The sequence below is a fragment of the Stegostoma tigrinum genome, chromosome 27 (genome assembly GCF_030684315.1).
Source record: "Stegostoma tigrinum isolate sSteTig4 chromosome 27, sSteTig4.hap1, whole genome shotgun sequence".
In the NCBI taxonomy this organism is placed as follows: Eukaryota; Metazoa; Chordata; class Chondrichthyes; order Orectolobiformes; family Stegostomatidae; genus Stegostoma; species Stegostoma tigrinum.
This window is the reverse complement of record NC_081380.1, coordinates 39,770,122-39,794,664: the sequence shown is the minus strand read 5'-3', so window position 1 is coordinate 39,794,664 and position 24,543 is coordinate 39,770,122. Positions and strand designations below refer to the sequence as shown.

At 44.1% G+C, this 24,543-nt stretch overlaps 1 protein-coding gene across 4 annotated transcripts in view; it reads left to right on the top strand.

Annotated features, from left to right (window-relative positions):
* The window catches only part of LOC125464611 (multidrug and toxin extrusion protein 1-like), a 56,921-nt gene that overhangs the window by 20,390 nt on the left and 11,988 nt on the right, over positions 1 to 24,543 (top strand). For 3 of the 4 annotated variants that reach the window (XM_048557215.2, XM_048557213.2, XM_048557216.2), the window contains 9 exons: positions 3,407 to 3,504; positions 4,213 to 4,310; positions 6,344 to 6,457; positions 10,444 to 10,556; positions 13,906 to 14,014; positions 16,050 to 16,125; positions 16,234 to 16,303; positions 19,507 to 19,639; positions 22,864 to 22,958. In XM_048557215.2, coding sequence (XP_048413172.1) covers positions 3,407 to 3,504; positions 4,213 to 4,310; positions 6,344 to 6,457; positions 10,444 to 10,556; positions 13,906 to 14,014; positions 16,050 to 16,125; positions 16,234 to 16,303; positions 19,507 to 19,639; positions 22,864 to 22,958 — 906 coding nt within the window. The remainder of the gene's footprint in view (positions 1 to 3,406; positions 3,505 to 4,212; positions 4,311 to 6,343; positions 6,458 to 10,443; positions 10,557 to 13,905; positions 14,015 to 16,049; positions 16,126 to 16,233; positions 16,304 to 19,506; positions 19,640 to 22,863; positions 22,959 to 24,543) is intronic. The other variant, XM_048557214.2, reaches the window with a different exon arrangement.

Below are 24,543 nucleotides of genomic sequence, written 5' to 3'. Positions count from 1 at the left end.
GAGCAACTGTCTGTGTGCAGTTTGCGTATTCTCCCTGTGGGTTTCTTCCGTGTGCTCTGGTTTCCTCCCACAGTCCAAAGATGTGCAGCTTAGGTGGACTGGCCATGCTAAATTACCTGGGAGTGTCTAGGATTAGCCATGGGAAATTCAGGGTTTTAGGGTAGGGGGTGTGGGTCTGGGTGGGATGCCCTTCAAAGGATCAGTGTAAACTTGATGGGCCGAATGAACTGCTTCCACAATGTGGGCATTCTATGATCTATGACAAGAGCACCTCGGTTCTAACACCACCCACTACAAGTTCCCCACCAAGCTTCACACTATCCTGACATAGAGATATATCACTGTCCCTTCAGCATTGCTTAGCCAAAATTCCGAAACTCCCTCTCCTTTAGCATGGTCGATCCAATAAGTCCGGTACCATCGCCATCATCTCTCCATAGATTTCGAAGCTTTCTTCTGTTGAATTTGACTTGGTGACTGAAGGCAGACGAGACACCAGAAGCCGATGGCCTGTATCCGAGGGTTTTAAAGGAAGTGGCAGCGGACATAGTAGAGGCATTGGTCAAAATGTTTCAGGACTCTCAGGATTCTATGAGGGTTCAAGCAGATTAGAAAACCTGCTGACATTTTATGTTCTTATTTATGGTGAGAGTGTGGTTAAGTGGACCTGAGGCCATAAGAAAAATCAGCCACGATCTTATTGAATGGCAAAGTGGGCTCAAGAGGCCAAATGGCTCACTCCTGGTTCTTATGTTCTAACATGATGTCCCATTCAAGAAAGGAGGGAGAAAGAAAGCAGGAAACCATAGGCCAATTAGCCTAACATCTGTCATCAGGAAAATGCTAGATTCTATTACCAAGGAAGAAATAGCAGGGCTTTTACAGAATCTTAACAGTCGAAGTGAATTAACAAGGTTGTGTGAAAAGCAAATTTGTTTGAGGTCTTTGGCGATATAGCAACTAGATTTGATAAGGGGGAGCTGGTAGGTGTGACATATTTGGATTTACAAAATGCGCTTGATGAGGTGCCACATAAAAGTTTATTGCACAAGATAGGAGCTCACATTATTGGAGATTGAGGGTTGGCTAACTCATAGGAGACAGTGAGTCGGCATTAAAGGGTTTTTTTTAGGTTGGAAAGATGTAACCAGTGGAATGCCACAAGGGTCGGCCCTAGGGCTTAAGGTTTTAGTGTCTATATTAATGACTTAGAGGAGGCAGGGTTTAATGTTACAGAATAACATTTGGGAGGACATGTGATAAAGGTAAGCGGAATCTGTAAGGGGATATAGATAGGTTGATGAAGTAGGCAAAATAATTGGGATATAATATTTAATGCAGAAAAATGTGAGATCAAGAATCAAAAGGCAAGTTAACATTTAAAATGAGGAGACTCCAACAAAGTGCAGTACAAAGGGATCTCCCTGTTCTTGTGCACAAAACACAAAATGTTGACCTGCAGGTGCAGCAAGTTAATTAAGAAGGCAAATAGAATTTTGATTTTTATTGTGAGAGGCTTGGTTTAAAAATGGAAAATTTGAATTTAAAAATGGACAATTGTACAGAATGTTGGTGAGGCTGTACCCAGAGAACTGTTTTGGCCCCTGTGTTTAGAAAAGTATATATTGGCATTGGAAGCAGTTTAAAAGAGATTCATTAGGCTGATTCCTAGGTTTACTTATAAAGAGTGACTTAAACAGGCTAAGACTTTATTCAGAGATAATGTGAACTGCAGATGCTGGAGAATCCGAGATAACAAAGTGTGGAGTTGGATGAACACAGCAGGCGAAGCAGCATCTTAGGATGCTTTTTCTGATGAAGGGTCTAGGCCTGAAACGTCAGCTTTTGTGCTCCTAAGATGCTGCTTGGCCTGCTGTGTTCATCCAGCTCCACACTTTGTTATCTAAGCCTTTATTCATTAACGTTTAGAAGAATCAGGGGTAATCTTATTGAATCTTACAGTATGCTGAAGGGATTGATAGAATAGAAATTACAAAGATGTTTCCATCAATTGGGGACTCTCAAACATGGAAACAGAGGTGCAAAATAAGGGGACACTCATTTAAAACTGAGGTGAAGGAATTTCTTCTCCTAGAGAGTAGTAATGTCTGGCTAGATCACTAGAAGCATTTATAGAGGAGCTGGATAGACTTTTGAAATATCGCGGATTTGAGGGCCATGGGAGCTGACGTGAAGAGGAGTTGAGGCTTGAGGCAGATCTATTTATTGGTGGCATTGACTTGAGAGGCTGAATGATTTATTCCTGCTTCTATTTGTTATGTTTTTATGAAGTCATCTCTTGGGATCATCTCCCAGATCAGATTACTGTAAAGGATCTCATAGGCTATTCACAGGAAAAAGCAAGAGATTGCCTGGGGCCTCGGTCCATACTTAACCGTCAACTAATGTCCCCAAAGAAGGGATTAGTTGTTTGATTGCCGCATGCAATTTGGAGAATCCTGAAGCTCATTGAATATGTAGTACCTCTAAGGGTACAGACATGTTGAAATTTGTATGCAGACAGACTCAATGCAATCATTAACATCATTTAGAAGATTTCTTTCTTGGTAAATAATTTTGGGCATCACAATCATACTACACGCATGCCAACAGGTTCTAAAGCAGCTTTTTCCCCACAGTTATTAGACTGCTGAATGGAGCTCTCTAATCTCGTAACTCATGTTGATCTTGCATTTCCGCATCTCCTTGGCAGCTATGACCTTGTGTGCCTCTCTCTGTCTAAATGTCCTATGATCTATTTGTCCTTGTATTTTATGGTCTGTCTGTACCGCATGAAAAACAAAACTTTTCATTGTACTTAGTTGCATGTTGACAACAATAAATCAAGTCAAAAGTTGGACTTGATTAATTGGAAATTTAACTTCCTACTAACTGCATGATGACATGAATACCGTATTAAGAAACCAAACTGGAGCTGTGCTGGACCAAAGGCTCCCTCACACTGGTGTAAATTTGTTAGATTGAGCTGCTCTAGAAACTGACTCACCCAACTTTCCATTTCCATAAACACAGAACACTTCCTTCATCTCATTTGTATCTTAAAGAGCTGTTGTTTCCCTTGTTAGAACCAAAGAAGCCTAGAATAGCTTGATCCATTTGGCACATGGAGTCTTTCGTTGCTCTTTGAAAGAGTAATTCACTTCTCTTTCCAGATATCCCTGCAGTTACTAATCTCTTTCAAGCACCCATTCAGCACTCTGTTGAAGATCACGACCGAATCTGTACATACCACTCTACCAGGCAGCGCTTTCCAAATGTTAATCTCTTGTTACGTAAGAATGTTCTCCCTCAAAGTGATGTCGCTGATTTTGTCAGTCATCTGTAACCTGCTCTGAATGAATCCTTCAGCTCCTGATAATGCTAATTTGTTATGCTCTTGATCTAGGGGATTACTCTGCCACAGGTTTTCATTGGTGTATTAGTCACCGTTCTCAATGCCATAACAAATTATCTGTTGCTGAATATATTTTCTCTGGGAGTACAGTAAGTAGCAAATATTTTTCATTTCATTCCAAGTAACAAACATTGACATCTGATTTGTGATCTTTCTGCAATGCAGCTTATTTCTGTCAGCTTGTATGAAGGACGGTTTGGGGATGGGGTGAGGTGGTGAGTGTTTGAGATTTCTACAGTCTTGGCGCCATTGTCACTGAACTCCCAGTAGGTGCATGTGTTTCATGGAGAAATAGAACTTGTGTCTGTTTTGGAGTCGTGATCCACATTGAGGAAGCTGTTTGAAGATTTCATCCAAACAGACATGGAACTAGTTATACCAAAGCAAAATACTGCAGATGCTTGACATCTGAAATAAAAGCAGAAAGTGCCAGAGAAACTTAGCAGGTCTGCCAGCTTCTGTGTGAAGAGGAACAGTGCTAATGTCTAATCTCTCTCTTCTTCTGGTGTGTAAGGGGCTGGAAAACTTTTTTTTATGCTGTTGACGGGTTGGGGGAGGAGTAATTGGAGGAGTTGGTGAAGTTCCTCAGAGCAAAAGACGGAAGGATTGCTAATGGCAGTAAAGGAGAGATTGAGATGTCAAGTGGGTGTAAATATTAGGTGTGAGAAGGAGAAAATAGGTCTGGCCTACTGATACCAAAATCAAAAAGACAGAAACAAGGGAAGGGTCAGGAAGATGGGGTGGGAGCAGGACATAGAGGTCATTTGAACTTTAACATATGACTTGGTGTTTTCTAGGGGCTCTGCAGCTGCCATCACTGTCTCTCAGTATTGCCAAGCAACTTTTCTGTTCATTTACATTCGGTGGAGAAAGTTACATGTTAACACTTGGGCAGGTAATTTACAGTCAATCTGTCATTAATATTTGTTTCCTCAAATGATTCCAAATAATTTGCTTGCACTTTTTTAGCCTCTACCCTCTCCCACACACCAGTGACCTAGATAACAAAGTGTGGAGCTGGGTGAACACAGCTGGCCAAGCAGCATCTTAGGAGCACAAAAGCTGACATTTCGGGCCTAGACCCTTCATCAGAAAACGGGGATGGGGAGAGGGTTCTGAAATAAATAGGGAGAGAGGGGGTGGCGGATCGAGGATGAAACGTCAGCTTTTGTGCTCCTTGGATGCTTTCTGGCCTGCTGTGTTCATCCAGCTCCACACTTTGTTATCTCGGATTCTCCAGCATCTGCAATTCGCATTATCTCTGATCACAATTTTAACCTCACTGCGAAGCCTAACCTGAAGAAGTTACCCACCTCCCTCCGGACAAACCTCAGGGGATCTCTCTCCCACTGCAACTCTATTGCCTGTCTCCTCTCCACCTATCTTCTCCTCTACCCATCTTGGAACCGCCTCCCCCACTCTCCCAATTTATTTCAAAACCCTCTCCCCATCCCCCTTTTCTGACGAAGGGTCTAGGCCCAAAGCATCAGCTTTTGTGTTCCTAAGATGCTGCTTGGCGTGGTGTGTTCATCTAGCTCCACACAGTGTCCTGTTGCTCCTAAATATGTATTGTTTTTCCCATGTTTCTCACACACACATCATTAATGCCATTGAGAGAGATAATGGGAACTGCCGATGCTGGCGAATCCAAGATAATAAAGTGTGAAGCTGGATGAACACAGCAGGCCAAGCAGCGTCTCAGGAGCACAAAAGCTGACGTTTCGGGCCTAGACCCTTCATCAGAGAGGGGGATGGGGTGAGGGTTCTGGAATAAATAGGGAGAGAGGGGGAGGTGGACCGAAGATGGAGAGAAAAGAAGATAGGTGGAGAGGAGAGTATAGGTGGGGAGGTAGGGAGGGGATAGGTCAGTCCAGGGAAGACGGACAGGTCAAGGAGGGGAGATGAGGTTAGTAGGTAGGAAATGGAGGTGCGGCTTGAGGTGGGAGGAAGGGATGGGTGAGAGGAAGAACAGGTTAGGGAGGCAGAGACAGGCTGGGCTAGTTTTGGGATGCAGGGGGGGAGGGGATGAGCTGGGCTGGTTGTGTGATGTCGTGGGGGGAGGGGACGAACTGGGCTGGTTTTGGGGTGCGGTGGGGGAAGGGGAGATTTTGAAGCTGGTGAAGTCCACATTGATACCATTGGGCTGCAGGGTTCCCAAGCGGAATATGAGTTGCTGTTCCTGCAACCTTCGGGTGGCATCATTGTGGCACTGCAGGAGGCCCATGATGGACATGTCATCTAAAGAATGGGAGGGGGAGTGGAAATGGTTTGCGACTGGGAGGTGCAGTTGTTTATTGCGAACCGAGCAGAGGTGTTCTGCAAAGCGGTCCCCAAGCCTCCGCTTGGTTTCCCCAATGTAGAGGAAGCCACAACGGGTACAGCGGATGCAGTATACCACATTGGCAGACGTGCAGGTGAACCTCTGCTTAATATGGAAAGTCATCTTGGGGCCTGGGATGGGGGTGAGGGAGGAGGTGTGGGGGCAAGTGTAGCATTTCCTGCGGTTGCAGGGGAAGGTGCTGGGTGTGGTGGGGGTGGAGGGCAGTGTGGAGCGAACAAGGGAGTCACGGAGAGAGTGGTCTCTCCGGAAAGCAGACAAGGGTGGGGATGGAAAAATGTCTTGGGTGGTGGGGTCGGATTGTAGATGGCGGAAGTGTCGGAGGATGATGCGTTGTATCCGGAGGTTGGTGGGGTGGTGTGTGAGAACGAGGGGGATCCTCTTTGGGCGTTTGTGGTGGGTGTGAGGGATGTGTAGCGGGAATTGCAGGAGACGCGGTCAAGGGCGTTCTCGACCACTGTGGGGGGGAATGTTGCAGTCCTTGAAGAACTTGGACATCTGGGATGTGCGGAGGTGGAATGCCTCATCGTGGGAGCAGATGCGGCAGAGGCAGAGGATTAATGCCATTGATTTCATTTTTCTCTACATAGCATGGTCCACTGATTGCCTGCAGGAGTGGGGCCTGTTTGTAAAGCTGGCAATTCCAAGCATGCTCATGTTATGCTTTGAATGGTGGAGTTATGAAGTTGGGTCTTTCCTAGCAGGTAAATATAATGGAACATTTTACACTATATGGACTGCATCAATTCACAAAGGAAAATACTCACCATAACCTTCAAGAGCAACTAGCAATCACAAAAACCATCCAGTGACACCCACATCCCGTGAGTGAATTTTAAAAAAAATTCCTCTGGTAAACTGTTATGTTTGTACGTGTGACAAATTTTGCACCAGCTAACTGTACTTCAGACTAAAATGTTCCTTATTTCTGCTGAGTCTCCACAGTTATGCTCAGCTGTATAAATGCAACATCCTGGAGTTACGTTGTGTCAATCTGGGATTCAGGCCAGCCAGTGAGACAGAAAAGGCACTTTAATAAAAACCAAAAGAACTGCGGATGCTGTAAATCAGGAGCAAAAAACAGAAGTTGCTGAACAAGCTCAGCAGGTCTGGCAGCATCTGTGGAGGAGAAAACCAGAGTTTAATGTGTCGGGTCCGGTGACCCTTCCTCAGAACTGATGGTGGCTGGGAAAACATCAGTTTAAACGCAGACAATAGGAGATGGGTGGGGTAGGGAGTAAGTCATAGGATTGAGCCCAAAGAGAGAGAAAGACAGGGTGTAGAGCTGGATGAACACAGCAGGCCAAGCAGCATCAGAGGAGCAGGAAAACTGACATTTCGGGCCTAGACTCTTCTTCAGAAATGGGGGAGGGGAAGGGGGTTCTGAAATAAATAGGGAGAGAGTGGGAGGCAGATCGAAGATGGATAGAGGAGAAGATAAGTGGAGAGGAGACAGACAAGTCAAAGAGGCAGGGATGGAGTCAGTAAAGGTGAGTGTAGGTGGGGAGGCAGGGAGGAGATAAGTCAGTCCAGGGAGGACGGACAGGCAAAGGGGGTGGGATGAGGCTAGTACTTAGGAGATGGGGCTGGGGCTTGAGGTAGGAGGAGGGGATCGGTGGGAGGGAGAACAGACTAGGGACCTGCACTCAGCAGGTCTGGCATCATTTGTGAAGAGAAATCAGAGTTCGTGTTTCTGGTCAGTGACTCTTTTTCAGCACTTGAGGTTCTGAGGAAGGGCCACCTGGCCTGAAATGTTAACTGTGATTTGTCTCCATGGATGCTGCCAGACCTGCTGAGCTTTTCCAGCAATCTCTGTTTTTGTTCCTGATTCCCAGCAATTGCAGTCCTTTCAGTATTTATTTAATATTGCAGTCACTCAAGCATAGCCTTGGGCAAGATGATAGGGAATGAGAAACTTCCCGTTACCTCTGATGCCAAAACCATGGTCCATAGTACACAGATATAGCAAGAAAAAATACAGAGAAAGATGCCAAAAAGGAATTCATTGCTGCAGTAGGCATGTGGTGTGGCCAACCATCTCGAAGATGAGCTCAGAGCTCTATTGACAGATTGTCTATCTGAGATAGGCCCTAAAATGAAGGGCTTCTGACCAACTAATATCACTGTGGGCATTGCTATGAAGACACAATGCTGCATTTTTTTTTGTGATGCTCATGTTTTGAAAGAATCATGTGAAGCATGATTGTGAATACCTGGATTTTTTTAAAAATAGGGATCACTGACAGAACACTTTGAACATGAGAACATTTTGTTTTATAAACAACACCATGGGAAATCATGTGATGCCATCTGATTGCTTGGACCCGCCTGTTAGGGATGACCTGCCCGTGTTTTTATCGTGTCCTGTTTGGACATGGTTTTGGTTGTCAGTGTTTAAACCATAGACAGTCACCAGCCTCTCACCCAGGAGCTGCCCTTCTAGGAAGCCGTGTTGGAAGAATTGCCCACAGATGAGACATGTGAGCTTTCACTTCTCCTGGTGGACCAACTGGTGCTGAGGAGGGTCCTGCTTTTTCCTCGGGACTGCCAAAGGGACCCTGCTGGTTTAAAGTTGCCGACTGGCTCAGCGGTCATTCCAGAGGAATATGCAGCATCGTGGCAAGATGGTCAATGTTTGTGAGGTTAAGCGTTATCATCTTCTCTCTGCCACCTCACACTCACTCCATCTCTGCTGCTGCGCACATCTCCCACCGAGTCTCATGCTCCACCACTCTCATTATTGTCTCAAACATCTTCCCTCGCTTGTCTCTCACCCTTCCCAGTTGGAACAGAAATTGCTGGAAAACATCAGCGGGTCTGGCAGAATTAATGCTCGGCAGGTGCAGCCACACGCATGTTGATATTTGAACTGTGTTGTCCAAACACTGGGACACAGAGGCCCCTGATGAGGAGCCCAATGCGACACTGCTACACTGACATTGCCCTGATTTAGATATCTATTGCTCGGGCCTTTGGTTGCTCATACAGTAACAGATTGGGAGTACCTCTCCCCATTTCCAAATTATCAGAGAAAGGCAGCATTGTACATGGGATGGTGGCGGAGTGTTTTATGACGCAAACTGAGGAGCGAGCAGCTCCTGACTCTCTTGCAGACTATGGGGCCTTGGAAGGCAATTTGCACTTTGTCCACTAGGGTGAATCTTTCCAGCTGCAAGACATTGCTTGAGTCTCACTGTCATTGGTAGGATTGATCTATAATGACTAAACAGAAAAACCAAAAGAACAGCAGAAGCTGGAAATCAGAATTTAAAACAACACAGAAATTACTGAAAAAACTTATCATCTGCGGCAAGAAATTGGGGTTAAAGTTTTAGGTGCAGTGACCCTTCTTCAGATTTAATACAACATGGCCAAGAGTGCTTGGGGCTAGGATTTTACATCATGATAAAGTCACCAAAATGATGCCGGGCGATGGGACTGCTGTCTCATTAGAAAATAATGGTCTAACCTGAAGGCCATCCATGCCTTGGGTGAGGGGTGAGGTTAAAAAGGAAGGACCCTCATAATGACCTCTGCCAGAGTGAGAGGTGAACCCCCAGCGTTGGCTTTATCTCGTATAGGAAACCAGCCATCCAAGCTAACCACCTGTCAACATATCAGGTCAATACAAAAGGATCTGTGATAACAGGAATCTTTCACCTGTGCTGTGTGGGTATTTCTTTGGAACCATTGTCCTTTGAAGGGTCCCACATAGTGCGTACCCTGAGACGTTGGTGACCGCTGGTGACAATGGAGGCTCAGAGGTGTCATTGGTGAGCTGCAGCTGTTGGTGCCCACTCTGAGTTACATTGTTGGGAATTGTTATTGTCTAGTTTCTATACTGTGAGTGGGAGAATGGGAGCTGCTCATTGATGAAGCGAGATTTCGTACTAATATCACCCAAATTAATTCCCTCACCACTCAAAATTGAGATTCTTGTCTTGCCATTTCATAACTCAGTTGCAGATTGGAACGTTATTTTCTTGACATCAAAAATTTCCAATTTCCACTTTTGTCAGCTTTTCCCATCTGACTAGCTATTGCTCATCACGGGCTGGGAAGATTCTGCGCTTTGTGGCCATTAAAAAATCTCACTTGATGGATTTGGTTTATTCTGAGACTAACACAGGGAAAGCCAACAACTGACAATCTCAGAAATGAAGTAGAGCAATTAAATCTAGAATTAAAATTAGGTTTATTGTCATATGTACTCAAGTGCAGAAATACCATGAAAACTTTACAATATCACCTCTCATGGCACCATCTTAAGGACCAATTACCTGTGTATAAATCTTATATACGAGTAGAGAAATAAAGAAAAATAAAATACATTTCCTTACAGTGATTCATAGTATAAGTTAGAAAATATGAAATACAGTTGAAAGGAAAATCATTCCAGTCAGGTAAACAGATAATTGTGACCTTGGAGTGATGCGATTAGAGATAGTGCACCTCCTCTCATCTTGTTCGTTCATACTGCTGCTTAATGACTGAATACATGTTTGACACATTAAGTCAGGTCGCTGTGTGCCATTAACAGCCAGAGTAGAGGCAAAAATGTTTAAACCAGGGAGAGGATTTAACTGAAGGGAGAAAATGTGAAAGAAGCTAATAAAGAGTGACACACTGAAGGCAAAGGACATACATTTTGTTCAGCTTCCTCTTAACGTATTTTTTTGTCTCTTTTAAGATGAACAAGTACGGCAGTCTCTCGCATCTTGTTTCTCATTCACAGGAACAATTAATGAAGTTGAACTTGGAGCACAAGCTGTTGTTTATCAGATATTGCAGGTGACGTACATGGTAAGGTTAAAGATTTTACCAGACATAAATGAATAACGCTTTCCCAACAAGAGCTAACAATTTCCACTGAACTTTCAAATGTGAGCGTTGGATAATTAACCTCTCATTGACTCAGTCACTCAGCAGACTCCTGAAAGGGCTTTTCTGGCACTGCGGTGCCAGCAGGTGATACACCTTCTAGGGACTATTGTGGTACACTGGCAATGCCCGACTTCTGAGTGAGGAGGCACAGGTTCAAATCTCACCAGCTCCAAAAGTGTGTCACAACATCTGTAGAGAGGAAGAGCAGAAAATATTGATTTGAAAGTATCTGAAGTGAATTCATGAGAAACACTTAGCACAAATAGCTTGGTTTAATCAACTTGACTCTTAACAGGAACCAAGACCAGGGGAAAGCTAACTATCAGGCTACGTGGGAACAAACTAGCTACCAAGAGATATGACCAAGTATCACTCATTTCCATACACCCACACAAAGAAGGCCCCTAATTCGACTTGGACAACGTAACCACCTTAGGACAAACCAAGCAAAGACATGCATGGGAATTCCTAGAGGCCTGATACTCAACTAGGAACTCCGTCAACAAACCTGCGGAAATAGACTCCATTTACCACCCACTATGAAGCAGAATGGGAAATGAGGCCAACCATCACATCAGAATAACAAGGTGGGGGGGCACAGACCAACAGTGTTTCATCGCAAGTGCACTGGTGATGTTACCTAGTACGGTGACGAAACGTCTGCAGACCAACCTACCAGCTCAGTGAACAAACCAACAATTTCAGGAACCAATCTGTGAGAAATCACCAGTTTTTATTCTTGCACAGATGAATCTGCTCAGGGCAGAGTGCTCTTGTGGCACAGGAGGCCCAGAGTCAAGCCTGACCAGACCTGGATATGTGCCATGGCATATCTGAATAGGTTGCTTAGAGGGGTCTTGTGGTGTTGTGGTAGCGTCCAAATCCCAGAGCCAGGCTATCCTGTGCTCAAGTACCACCTGTTCCAACAGTTTGATTTTAAAAATACTGACATGACTCTGATCTCCCGGTCTTAAGAGGCTAAAATATTGGATGTATTGGAGGAAACATATATATACATAGAGAGAGAGATTAAGAGAAAGAATAAACAAGGCAAAAGTGAGATTCCATGGGAGAATAAATACATAAGTGGAATGTGAAGTACATTTTCAGCAGAGAGAAGTGGGAATCAAACAATACTTAGAGATAATGGGAGCAAAATCAAAAATCAACTAGTAATGCAATAGGAACTTTACATTAAATTATAAAAGATAGTAAAACAAAATAGTAAAATATTTTACAGGCTTGTCAATAAAAATTGGAAGGTTGGGAATAGAACCATTGGGGTTTTACAGAGTAATATCACAGGTAGCAAGATAGACAGGGCAGAAATGTTAAATAATTATTTCATTTCACTAATAACCAAGAAGGTAGACATGGATCATAAAGGCCCTACAGTGCGGAAGCAGTCCATTCAGCCCATTGAGTCAACATTGACGGCCTGACAATCATCCCACCCATCCCTTTACCGTTTCACCCCGCATTTCCCAGTATCCCACCCAGCCTGCACATCCCTGAACACTATTGGAAATTTCCCATGGCCAACCCACCCTGACCCACATATCTGTGGACTGTGGAAGGAAACCGGAACACCCGAAGAAAACCCACCCAGACACGGGGAGAACGCGCAAACTCCGCACAGACAGTCGCCCGAGGGTGGGAATCGAACCCGGGTCATGAACACGGTGAGGAATGAGAGAATTGTATTTAAAGTATTAAAAGAGCTGCATTGAATAAAGTAAGCAATTGCAGAGGATGGAATCGTAGGGTTTTTTTTCTGGTCAACACCATCTTGTGCTGATATTTTTGGAGGGTTTTCCTCACCGGGAACAGGTCTTCTGAGTGAAAATACACAAGTCATGAAAAGATGCACCACCAAGTTGGCAAAGCCATTTTTAAAGCATCTCAGTATACGGTCTATTTACTAAACATAGGAAGTTCACAGCACAGAAAGAGCCCACTTGGCACATCCTGTCTGTGCCAGACAGAGGTTTACAATTTTCAAACGTGGGAAATCATGCTAAATCCATCTCAAGCCGTGGTTGGAATTAACTTCAGAAATCTGTTGACCGTTCTGGTCAGAGTTTTACGAAAAGGATGTAGACACACTGCAGATGATGCAGAGATAATATCAGGATGTTACCAGAAACATGCAATTTTGCACATCAGGAAAGGCATGACAGGCTAGTTCTCTTTGTCCTCGAGATAAGGAAGCTGAGGGCCACCCCAAAATTCTGAGAAACTTCGACAGAATGGATATTGTAAAAAAAACTTATCAATTCCATGATTTTCAGAGGGGCAGTGTGGGCTTGTTGGGTTGAATGGCCTGTTTCTACATCATAGGGATTCTGTGACTCTATGAGCTATGATCTACTTTTCTGCATCTTTGATTACGGTTGAAATGGGAGAAGACTTGTTTTAAAAACCAAGATTTTGAAAAGAATTACAGTACTTCTTAAAAGCAAGTTACCAAACACTCACTGTAAGTACTAGTTACACATTTGCTTGTTTGAGCAGTGCAGCAGGTTAGAGTGAACAAGCTGAAACCAGGGTTATGGACAAAGGGAGATTCGGCTGGCAACAAATAGCTGATTGGTTTGTAGAAATGGTGATCAGTTTTCAGTGTCAAAAGCCTTCTGCCTGACAACAGCCACGTGATTGGCTCACAGGCAACTGAAGAGCTTGTGGGTGTGAATGTTTGGCCAGAAGCTGTTGGGCACCCAGAAAGGAAAAAGCAGCCCATTTCCCTGCAGTAGAAGGCATCCTAGGCCCGAAAAAAAGCCAGTTTATTTCCCCACATTAGTCACTGTAAGCTGTGGGTTAGAAGCGAGAGTGATACATGTGAGTAATTGCTGTGTGCCTCCTGTAAACAAGTGAAGATAACTGGAGAAGAAAACTCAAGGAGCAAACACTAACAAGCAAAAAAAAAATCATCTCAGCAAGTCCTGTGGACAGGGACTATTCAATTATCTTCTTGGTCTTCTCCTCCATCCATATTGTTCTGAGAAAGGGTCTCTCAACCCAAAACGTTAACTCTGATTTCTCTCCAGGGATGCTTCCAGACCTGCTGAGCTTTCCCAGCAACTTCTGTTTTTGTTCCTTTACGGTGATCTCAGTCAGTGCAAGAATGGAACCCACAGTGTTGGCATCAGCCATTCAGAAATGCCCAGCATTGAGTGGTATTTTAATGGGGTGGCCTGTTTCAGTGCCACTTACCCTATGCAGAATCACCGGGTGCAATTTCCCAGCCCCTGTCTTCTTTTTCCCGCAGTTACCTCTGGGATACGGGGTGGCTTCAGCTGTTCATGTGGGAAATGCACTGGGTGCAGGGAACCCAGAGAGAGCCAAAAATGTTGTGAAAACTGCCCTGTGGTGCAGTGGTGAGTACTCTATTTGCAGTTCTTTGCACTGTTTGGTGATGGTGTCCTCACTTCAGTAATGCAGCGTTCACCTCTTTATCTTCGGTTTGCTCAGTATCCTTAATTAGTCACTTCAGGGCCATAGCTTTTAGTCGTTATCCATTGAAAGATAGGAGCAGGAATGGTCAAGCCAGTCCTTCGAGCCTTCTCTGACATTCAAAGTGACTATGGCTGATCATCCCCATTTCTGGCCCTTCCCATCCAGAACCTGATTCCTGACAAAGGTGAGAGTGCAGTGGGATTCAGGCCTAGTTAGTAACTTTCTGTCCTGCAGGCCTGTTGCTTCCAACAGCACTCTTTTACCTGACAATGTTCGAGGTGTAGAATACATGCATTAATACTAAGGAAAGAAAATATCCACCAGAGACATTGAAGCATAGAAAATAGGAACAACAGTAGGCTGTTCTGCATGTCAAACCTGCTCCTTGATTCAATATCATCATAGCTTATCATTGAATCAGCCCTGACTTTTTTCCCATACCCTTTGATCCCTTTAGCTCTAAGAACTATATCAAATGCCTTCATGAAAAATCTGAATGACTACTTTCTGCAGCAGAGAATTCCATGGGTTCACCACTCTTCATGGGAAATTTCTCATCTCAATCCTAAATGGTCTACCCCATATCCTTAGACTCTGACCCCTGGGCCTGGGCTCCCCAGTCACTAGGAACATCCTTCCTGTTTACTCTGCGAGACATGTTAGACTTTTATAGGTTTTTATAAGACCTCCCACCCAACCATTAATCTAAGCTCCACTGAGTATAGTCCCAGCCAACCAATGTGCTATTAAGGGTGGCACAGTGGCTCAGAGGTTAGCACTGCTACCTCATAGTGCCAGGGGTTCGTTCCCACCTTCAGGCATATGTCTGTGTGGAGTTTGTACATTCTCCCTGTGTCTGTGTGGGTTTCCCCTGGGTGCTCCAGTTTCCTCCCACAGTCCAAAGATGTACAGGTTAGTTGGATTGGCTGTGCTAAATTCCCCATCATGTCCAGGGATGTATGGGCTAGGTGAATTAGCAATGGGAAATATAGGGTGCAATGCTGTTTGGAGGAAAAAAAAATTGATTACACAGTCAGGTTTTTCAAGGGATAAGTTGGGCAGGATTTCATTCATTGCTGTAATTGTGTTGTAGTAGATTTCCCTTCTACCTGAGACAGCTGACAAGATCTTCATTTCATAACCAATCGAAGCGCTGACATCTCTGATAGTGCAGCACCCCATACTGGTGTAGCAAGCTGGATTACTCACTCCAGTCACACGGGTGGTCAAGGAATGTCAGGGGGACGATAGAAAAGTCCCTGAATTGTTGGTTCCTTTGGAGTGAGTTGCCTGAAATTTATAATCGATTAAAACAAAGAACTGAAGATATGAAGCAAACAAAATCACTGGAGGAACTCAGCAGGTCTGTGGAGAGCAAAAGCAGTTGACATTTCAGTGAGATAGTAGGGACTGCTCATGCTGGGGAATCTGAGATAACAAGGTGTAGAGCTGGATGAACACAGCAGGCCAAGCAGCATCAGAGGAGCAGGAAAGCTGATGTTTCAGCTTGGCCTGCTGTGTTCATCCAGCTCTACACCTTGTTATCTCTGACATTTCAGTGAGCCCTCTTTGGAAAATTTTGATGATGAGTCATACCAGACTCAAAACATTAACTCTGCGTTCTCTGCACAGGTGCTGCCAGACCTGCTGAGTTTCTCCAGTGGTTTTGGTTTTTTGCTTCATATCTTCAGTTCTTTTTAAACAAGAGCAGAAATGGCTGGAGAAACTCAGCAGGTCTGTGGAGAGAAAAAGCAGTTGACTTTTCAGTGGGCGTCCTTCAGAAACCTTCTGATGATGAGTCATACTAGACTTGAAACATTAACTCTGCATCCTCTGCAAGGTGCTACCAGACCTGCTGAATTTCTCCAGCCATTTCTGCTCTTGTTTATAAGTGATTAGTTGGTCAGAACTGTTTGTACATTGAATTAGTACTTATTTGTGTTTCATTTTGACCAGGATTTCTGGCTTTGGTGATTTCTGTGGTACTGAAGGCTGTAAGTGATGTGATTGGTTATATCTTCACCAATGACAAGTGAGTTTGAAAGAAATCGTGACTGTATTTAGATCACAAGTTGAACTCAGCATTGTCTGAAAGTTCTGTCTTGACACTGCTGTCTCTCCCTCTCTCTCCCTCTTACAGGGAAATAATTCAATTAGTTGGGAAATTGTTACCATTAATCGCTACTAACCAATTCTTTGATGCCTTGGTTGTGAGTATTTCAAATGAATCCTTACTCAACTTATGCAAATACATTTGGTTTAAGATTAAGATTGCAGGCAGACTGTTTCCTTCCTGTGTCAGAAATTACCTGAACAATGTCATTGCGAATTCGGAAAAAAGAGTTTCTATTTGTTATTTCTTAAAATAACTTCATTCAAAGTTAATTGAATGATTAGGATCGTGAGCTGGCAGCAGGGAAGCTCCTAGTGTAGTAAACGCAGGAACAGAACGGAGGTAGTTCTGTCCTTTAAGCCTGCTACATTATCCTGTAGCTGTTGCTGGATTGAAAACATAGAATTCCTTTCCCACGAGCACAGTGGATGTATCACAGTGTATTCCATGGATGGCTCAGGAGGATATATCACCATCACCTTCTCAAGGGCAGTTAGGGATGGATAATAAATGCTGGCCCAGGCTGTGATGCCCACATCCTGTGAAAGAATGAGAAAACAGATCATGGCTGGTCTATGCATGTACGTAGAAACAATTCAAATAGGGAAGGACACTCCACCACTCAATCTACCGTGGCTGATCTGAATGCAGCCTCAATGTCACCTTCAAGCCTATCCCCAATATCCTTTGGCTTCCTCGTCAGTCAAGAATTTATTTGCCTCTGTCTTAAAAATATTCAGTGACCTGGAGTTCAATGCTCTTTGGAAAAGATAGACTTGTGAGCCTCTGAGAAAAAAAACATCTTCTCATTTCTGTCTCAAATGTGAGACCTATTTTTTAACTGATGTGTCTCCTCACGTGGTCCATTCTGTCAAATCCGTTCATGATCATGTATATTTTATTAAGATCACCTCTCATTCCTTTAAACTCTCATGAATACGGGCCTGGTCTGTCCGACTTTCCTTATTCCTCTTCACCCCAAGAATTTGTCAAATAAACCTCCTGTGAACAGCTTATGATACAATTAGGTCCTCTCTAAAATAAGGAGATCACAACTATACACAACAGAGTATAAGTGGCCTCACCGATTCCCTGTACGATGCTGCAAAATATCCCAAATTTTATATTCCACTCTCCTTGCAATAAACAGTGACATTTCATTTGCCTTTCTAATCACTTGCCGTACCTGTGTAGTAGCAGCATGGTGTGGTGGCACGGTGGCTCAGTGGCTCGCACTGCAGCCTCACAGCACCAGGGACCCTGGGTTCGATTCCAGCCTCGGGTGACTGTCTGTGTGAGTTTGCACATTCTCCCCGTGTCTGCGTGGGTTTCCTCTGGCTGCTCTGGTTTTCTCCCACAGTCCAAAGATGTGCAGGTTAGGTGGATTGGCCATGCTAAGTTGCCCATAGTGTTCAGGGAGGTGTAGATTAGGTGGGTTATAGGGGGATGCGTCTGGATGGGATGATCTGAGGGCTGAAGGGCCTGTTTCTACACTGTGGGGATTCTATTCTGTACTGTTTTTGGTTCACATACCGAGAAACACAGGCCTCTCTGTATCTTACAGCTCTACAATCTATCTCCACTTAACCAGTATGCTTTTTTTTCATCTCCCTGTTAAAGTATCAGACTGGAGGCTTGTGACCAGTGGTGTGCTGCACAGATCAGTGCTGGATCTATTGCTTCTTGTCATTTATATAAACAATTTGGATGTGAATATAAGAGGTACGGTTAGTAAGTTTGCAGGTGACGCCAGAGTTGGAGGAGCAGTGGACAGCGAAGAAGGTTACCACAGAGTACAACGGGACCTTGATCAAATGGGCCGATGGGCCGAGGGGTGGCAGGTAGAGTTCAATACACTTATATTTTGGTAGGACAAGTCAGAACATGACTTATACACTTCATGGTAAGGTCCGCAGGAGTTTTGTCGAACAAAGAGACCTTGAAGTGCAGATTCTTTGTTCCTTGAAAGTGGAGTCACAGGTAGACAGGATAATGAAGAAGGTGTTTGGTATGCTTGCCTTTATTGGTCAGAACATTGAGTATGAGTTGGGATGTCATATTGCGGCTGTACAGTACATTGCTTAGGCTACTTTTGCAATACTGCATTCAATTCTACTCTCACTGCTACAGGAAATATGTTTTGAAACTTGAAAGGGTTCAGAAAAGATTTACAAGATATTGCCAGGGTTGGAGAGTTTGAGCTGGGGCGGTTTTCCCTGGAGTATCGGAGGCTGTGGGGTAACCTTATAGAAGTTTATGAAATCACTGGAGGCATGGATCTGGTGAATAGTCAAGGTCTTTTCCCCAGGCGGCAAAGGTTCAAGGTGAGTGGGGAAAGATCTAAAAGGAGCATCAAGGGGCAACATTTCATGCAGAGGGTGCTGTGTAAGGAATGAGCTGCTGGAAGATGTGGTGGAAGCTGGTACAGTTACAACATTTAAAAAGCATCTAGATGGAAATGTTTAGAGGGATATAGGCCAAACAGGAAAGGTTTAGAGGAATATGGGCCAAACAGTGGCAAATGGGAGTGGATCGGTTCAGGATATCTGGTCGGCATGGATGAATTGGACCGAAGGGTGTTTTCATGCTTACATCTCTATGACTATATGGACCTTTCCTGGTTTTCCCTAATTATATTCTATTTGCCAAATTTTTGCTGACTCACTTAACCTATCATACATGCTGTATGCTTGTTGTAGAAGGCTGTAGTTGTCTGAAAGAGTTAATATTGAGAAGAGTATTAAGCAACACACACTTGGAAGAGTAAGACCAGGGCTGTCCTCATAGTCTCCGTAGCTGTCTCTATAATATCAAAGTAGCCAGTAAGTAACATGTGACAAACTACTTTTTGTTCAATATAAGAACTTCCACTAGTTAGCCGAGGAAGTGGATTCCCTCTACCACAACAGGCCAAGCTGACCCTATAGGTACCTACACATTTAAAGGATGATCCTACAAACTCAAAGTGACCTCATATGCAACAATGTCTTCTTTGCAACTTACTTTCCTTCCCAGCTTTGTGTCTTCCGCAAATTTCATCTAATGTGACTTGTTAGTAGTTCAGGTCCCACCACTGATCCCTGTTAGACACCACACATTCCATCCTGAAAACCCAAGAAGACCCAGTGAAGCCCACTCTCTGTTTACTCTTAGTTAACCAATCCTCTATCCATGTAAGTAATCACCTCCTAAAACACAACTCTTATTTTGTGTGGTGCTCTGAATATAATCTTTGTATTTCTTGAAACCTTTACTGTAAAGGAGTTAAACATTAATATGTGCTATTTGTCTACTACACAGTGTGTGAATAGTGGAGTATTGAGAGGAACTGGGAAGCAAAGACTGGGAGCTATCGGTAACCTAGTGGGATTTTATCTCATTGGTTTTCCCATTGGAATCTCACTGACGTTTGCTGCAAAGTTTGGGATCATTGGTAGGAGCTTGTTTATTAATGTGTTTTGTTTCTCTTGTCCTGAAGGCTTGGCTATGTCCTGTGATTGTCTCCCATTAACCACTGGCTAATCTCTGATTTCTCACCCCAATGGCAACAGTCTGTGTGTGCAAATGTACACAATCAGATTATTTTTAAAAGAATCAGGGAAAAACATGGATTTGTTTTACTGGTGTGTTCTGATGCGCTATAATTTTCTTCCTGAAAAGGAAGGAAGACCCGTAAGGGGAAGGAGGCGGTCATTGTTAGATAGGAACGAGTATAGGCCATCCAGCCCATTGAGCCTTCTGGCCATTCAATTTGATGATAGCTGGTTGAACACTTCACTGCCTTTGCCCATCCCACCTCTATAGCCCTGAATGCGTGTTGGTGATCAGAAATCCATCAATCTCTATCATGAAGACTGAGATATCCACAATTCTCAGGGGTAGAGAATTCAAAAGAATCACCACCCTCTGAGTAAAAACCGTTCTAACCCTAAACATCTCGGTCCTAAGTGGCATCCCTTACCTTGAAATTGTGCCTCCTGGTTCTGGATTCCTCAACCAGGAGAAACATCTAAACCACTCCTCCCTGTCTATCACTTTTAAGTATCTTGCAGGTTTCAGTGGGATCTCCTCTCATTCTTTGAAACCCGAGAGAATGCAAGCCCTGTTTATCCAGCATCTCCCCTTAAGGCAGTCTTGCCTTCCCAGGAACTAAGTCTGGCGAACCTCCGTCGCACTCCCCTTATGGCACTAACATCTTTCCTGAGGTCAGGAGACCAAAACGCACCCACAGTACTCCAGGTGTGTTCTAGCCAGGCTCATTCTCACGGTTTCACTACTTCTGTGCTCAAATGTTCACACAACAAAGGTTAACATTCCATTAGCCTTCTTAATGGTTAGCTGCACCGAAATATCAGCCTGAAGTGACTTGTTGACAAGGGTATCAAGGTCCCTTTGTACATCTACACTCTCCAAACTCTGACCATTTGAGAAATACTCTGCATATCTGTTTTATGATGAATGATAATCTCCTATTTTAGAACACAGAACATAGAACAGTACAGCACAGTGCAGGCCCTTTGGCCCACAATGTCGTGCCAACCTATTATCCTCCTAAAATCAAACTACCCTGCATACCCTGCATTTTACTATCCTCCATGTGCCTATCCAAGAATCGCTTAAAAGTTTCTAAAGCATCTGACTCCACTGCCACTGCCGGCAGCGCATTCTACACGCCCACCATTCTCTGTGTGAAGAACATACCTCTGACATCTCCCCTATACCTTCCTCCAATCACCTTAAAATTAGGCCCTCGTAATAGTCATTTCCACATTATTTTCCTTTAGCCATGTTCCTACTCACTCATTAAACTAAATCCTCCTGAAGCTGCTTTACATCTTCCTCATGACGCATACTCCCACTTCACTTTGAATCATCTGCACATTTGGAAATGTTACATTTGATCTCCATCCCCAAATCATTGATATATGTTGTAAACAGTTGGATTCCAAGTCTGATCTTTGTAATATCCCACTCATCATAACCTGCCAACTCGGGAGCGTCCACTTATTCTCAGTCTCCATTTACTGTTTGTTAGCCAATGACTAAATTATGCTTGTACATTACTTCTATCTTCAATTATCCTAACCAGCCTCCTTCAGGAAACGGATCAAAAGCCTTCTGAAAATCAAAGTGTACTCTATCCATCAGCTCTCCTTTATCAGTTTTGTTACTGACATCCTCAAAAACTCCAAGATCGTCAAGCATTCTTTTTCATCTGTAAATCCACATTGTCTATGCCCAATCAGATCATTATCATACAAGTGTTTATCTCATCCTTTATGATAGTATTTTCCCTCTTACTGATGGAAAGCAAATATATCTCGAGTTCCCTGTTTTCTCTCCCACTCCTTTCTCCAATATTGGGGTGACTTTTGGCACCTTACAATCTACAGGAATCATTTGTCAGCAAGATCACAGAATCACAAATGCCTGGAGAAACCAAGTTCCTTCGGGTTTGAGATCAGCAGATGTCACAAGAAGCATCCTACAATCTTCAGGTTTTTCATGTCAAAGCTTGGCATCACCTAATCACTATTTCTTTTGCCTTTATTCCATTTAAGACTATTACAGCCAGATTAGGGACTGAGAATCCTGTTGTAAGTAGCTTATCTCCTGACTCCCCAAAGCTTGTTAACTATATGCAAGGCATAAGTCAGGAATATGACGAAATTTTCCCCACTTGCCCAGATAAGTGCAGTCCCAGCAACACTTAAGATGCTCAGTGCCATCAAGGGCACCATCCACGGCAAAACAAGTTGCTTGACTCACATCCAATTGGCCACTTGCTATGTTCCTCCTGTCCCCAAGGCAGATTGGCAGCAATCTACGTGATTCACTGCAGTAATTCACCAAGAGTCCATTGATAGTATCCCCTTTAACTCCATGGCATCAACCACCTGGAAGGAGAAGGGAAGCAGATGGATGGGCATATCAACAGCTGTAAGTTCCCCTCAAGGCCACTCACCATCCTGACTTGGAAGTATGTCACCACTGGTCTACCAACACTGATTCCAAATTCTGGAACTCCCTCCTTAAGGGCTATAGTGATTCAAGAATGCACCTCATCAGCACCTTCTCCAGGGCCAGTAGGTTTGGGTACAAAATGTTTAATGAGCAAATAACCAGAGCAAATAAATCCAAGTCTTATCCTTCAACAGGTGTCCATTTGCTGTGGTGAGGGGATGTGCCAGAGAACAGGTGCCCTGGTCTCTGCCGAAACCACTGTTGATGTAACAATGGAAATAATTTCCTGGCCTCCCATTCTTTGCTCTTCCTTCCCTGCTCCCGTCATCGCTAATGATTGATGAGTTCACATCATGGTAAACAGTCAATTTCAAGTCATAACCTATCAGTTTCCTGGGTGCAAATCCACGATTCTGCACTGTTCTACAACACCCAGAATGTACCTTCCGTTAAAGGGCCACCAATCCTGCAGTTGCAGTGAAGGTCCTGTTGGAGAGAACAATCTTTCTTTGACCAGGATTTCACATTTCAGGGAATCTGAGCCTTTTCAGAAATTTAAGGCACAAGTTTCCAGAGGCAGTACGGCCCCATCAAGATAACACCCTTTCACAGAGATAAAGTAGAACAGAAAACATAGAGACGGGAAATCTGACAGAATTGCCTGGTGACTCACATGCTATTTATCTTTTGCAGGTTACTGGTATGGAATGACCATTTGTGTCATTTTCCAGTATGCGTTCTTTCAGATAGTGATCTACAAAATCAACTGGAATGAAGCATCCAATCAGGTGAGAACAGATAATAGAGTTTGGCTGATGGATCAGTGAATATGCTACATTTTCCACTTCCCTCTCATGCCTTGAATCCTTGGACCTGCCTGGGAGAGCAAATTAGCCGCCATGACTCACATCATTCTCTCATTGTCATTCTTCTCAAAGCCACCAGGGAGGGAGGCAGTGGCCTAGTGGTATTATCGCTGGACTGTTAATCAAGCAACCCAGGTAATGTTTCGGAGACCGGGGTTCGAATTCTGCCACGGCAGGTGGTGGAATTTGAATTCAATAAAATATCTAGAATTAAGAATCGTATGGTGACCGAGAATCCATTGTTGGGGAAAAGCCCCATCTGGTTCACTAATGCCCCTTTAGGGAAGGAAACTGCCATCCTTACCTGGCCTGGCCTACATGTGACTCCAGACCCACAGCAATGTAGTTGACTCTTAACTGCACATTGGGCAATAAGTGATGCCCGCATCCTGTTCATGAATAAAGACCAGGGGGTCCTCACAAGGAGAGTCTCTGAGTGACCATCTCTCCATGTTGCAAAGTGCCTAGCCTGCCCGCAGTATCCGCCCCACCAGCAGTACAGTAGACTGTGGAATTCACTCTGTGCCACAGTGCAATCAAATTTCAACCATTTCTCCTTATAATAGTAGCTATCACATGTAGAGAATGCTGGAGGAAACTCAGCAAGTCTGGTAGCATTTGTGGGGAAAGAAAGCAGAGTTAACCTTTCAAATCCAGTGTGACTTTGAGACTTCTTCAGAACTGTAACTTAAAAAGATAGGTCAAAACAGACTTCAAGTGTTAACTTGGCTTTCGTCTCCACAGCTGCTGCCAGACCTGCTGAGTTTCTGCAGCATTCATTGAATCCCTACAGTTTGGAAGTAGGCAGTTTGGCCCACTGAGTCCACACTGACCTTCTGAAGAGCACCCCACCCAGACCCACCCCTCTATCCGATTTCCACAACCCTGCATTTCTGATGGCCAATCCACCTAACCTGCACATCTTTGGACTGTGGGAGGAAACCGGAGCACCCGGAGGAAACCCACGCAGAATGTCTAAACTCCACGCAGACAGTTGCCCAAGGGTGGAATCGAACCGAGCTCATGCTCGCCACTGTGCCATGGTCACTTCAGATTTCCAGCGTCCACAGTATTTTCCTTTTGTTTGATGTCAGTTATCACTTGGTTTGAGTCGACGCCTACTCAGCGTCTAGAGTTTCTGTCATCAGTTTACTGCAGAGGCCAATTCTCAACCTGTAGATCTTTGAGCGCAGGGGAAAGTTTGTCCTACACAGTAGTGTGGTCGAGAGTGAAGAGGTAGTTTCTTTCTCCTTCCTTCTCAGCTGTCACTGTGAGAGATCATTACAGTGTCTGGGCTGCAAGTGTCTTAGAGCTTGATGGCCATATCACTGTTCTGAATGGTTAGACACTCCCTCCTCACAGTTACCAATATCTACCGCCATGCTTCCAGTGGAGCAACTTCAGAGCAAATTTATCTTGTTTCTGTCACCCTCCCTTAAACCCTGGGCAACAGGGATTTGAGAAAACAGGACGGAGGTCGGGTTTGGTGTTCGACAGAGTAAATGCT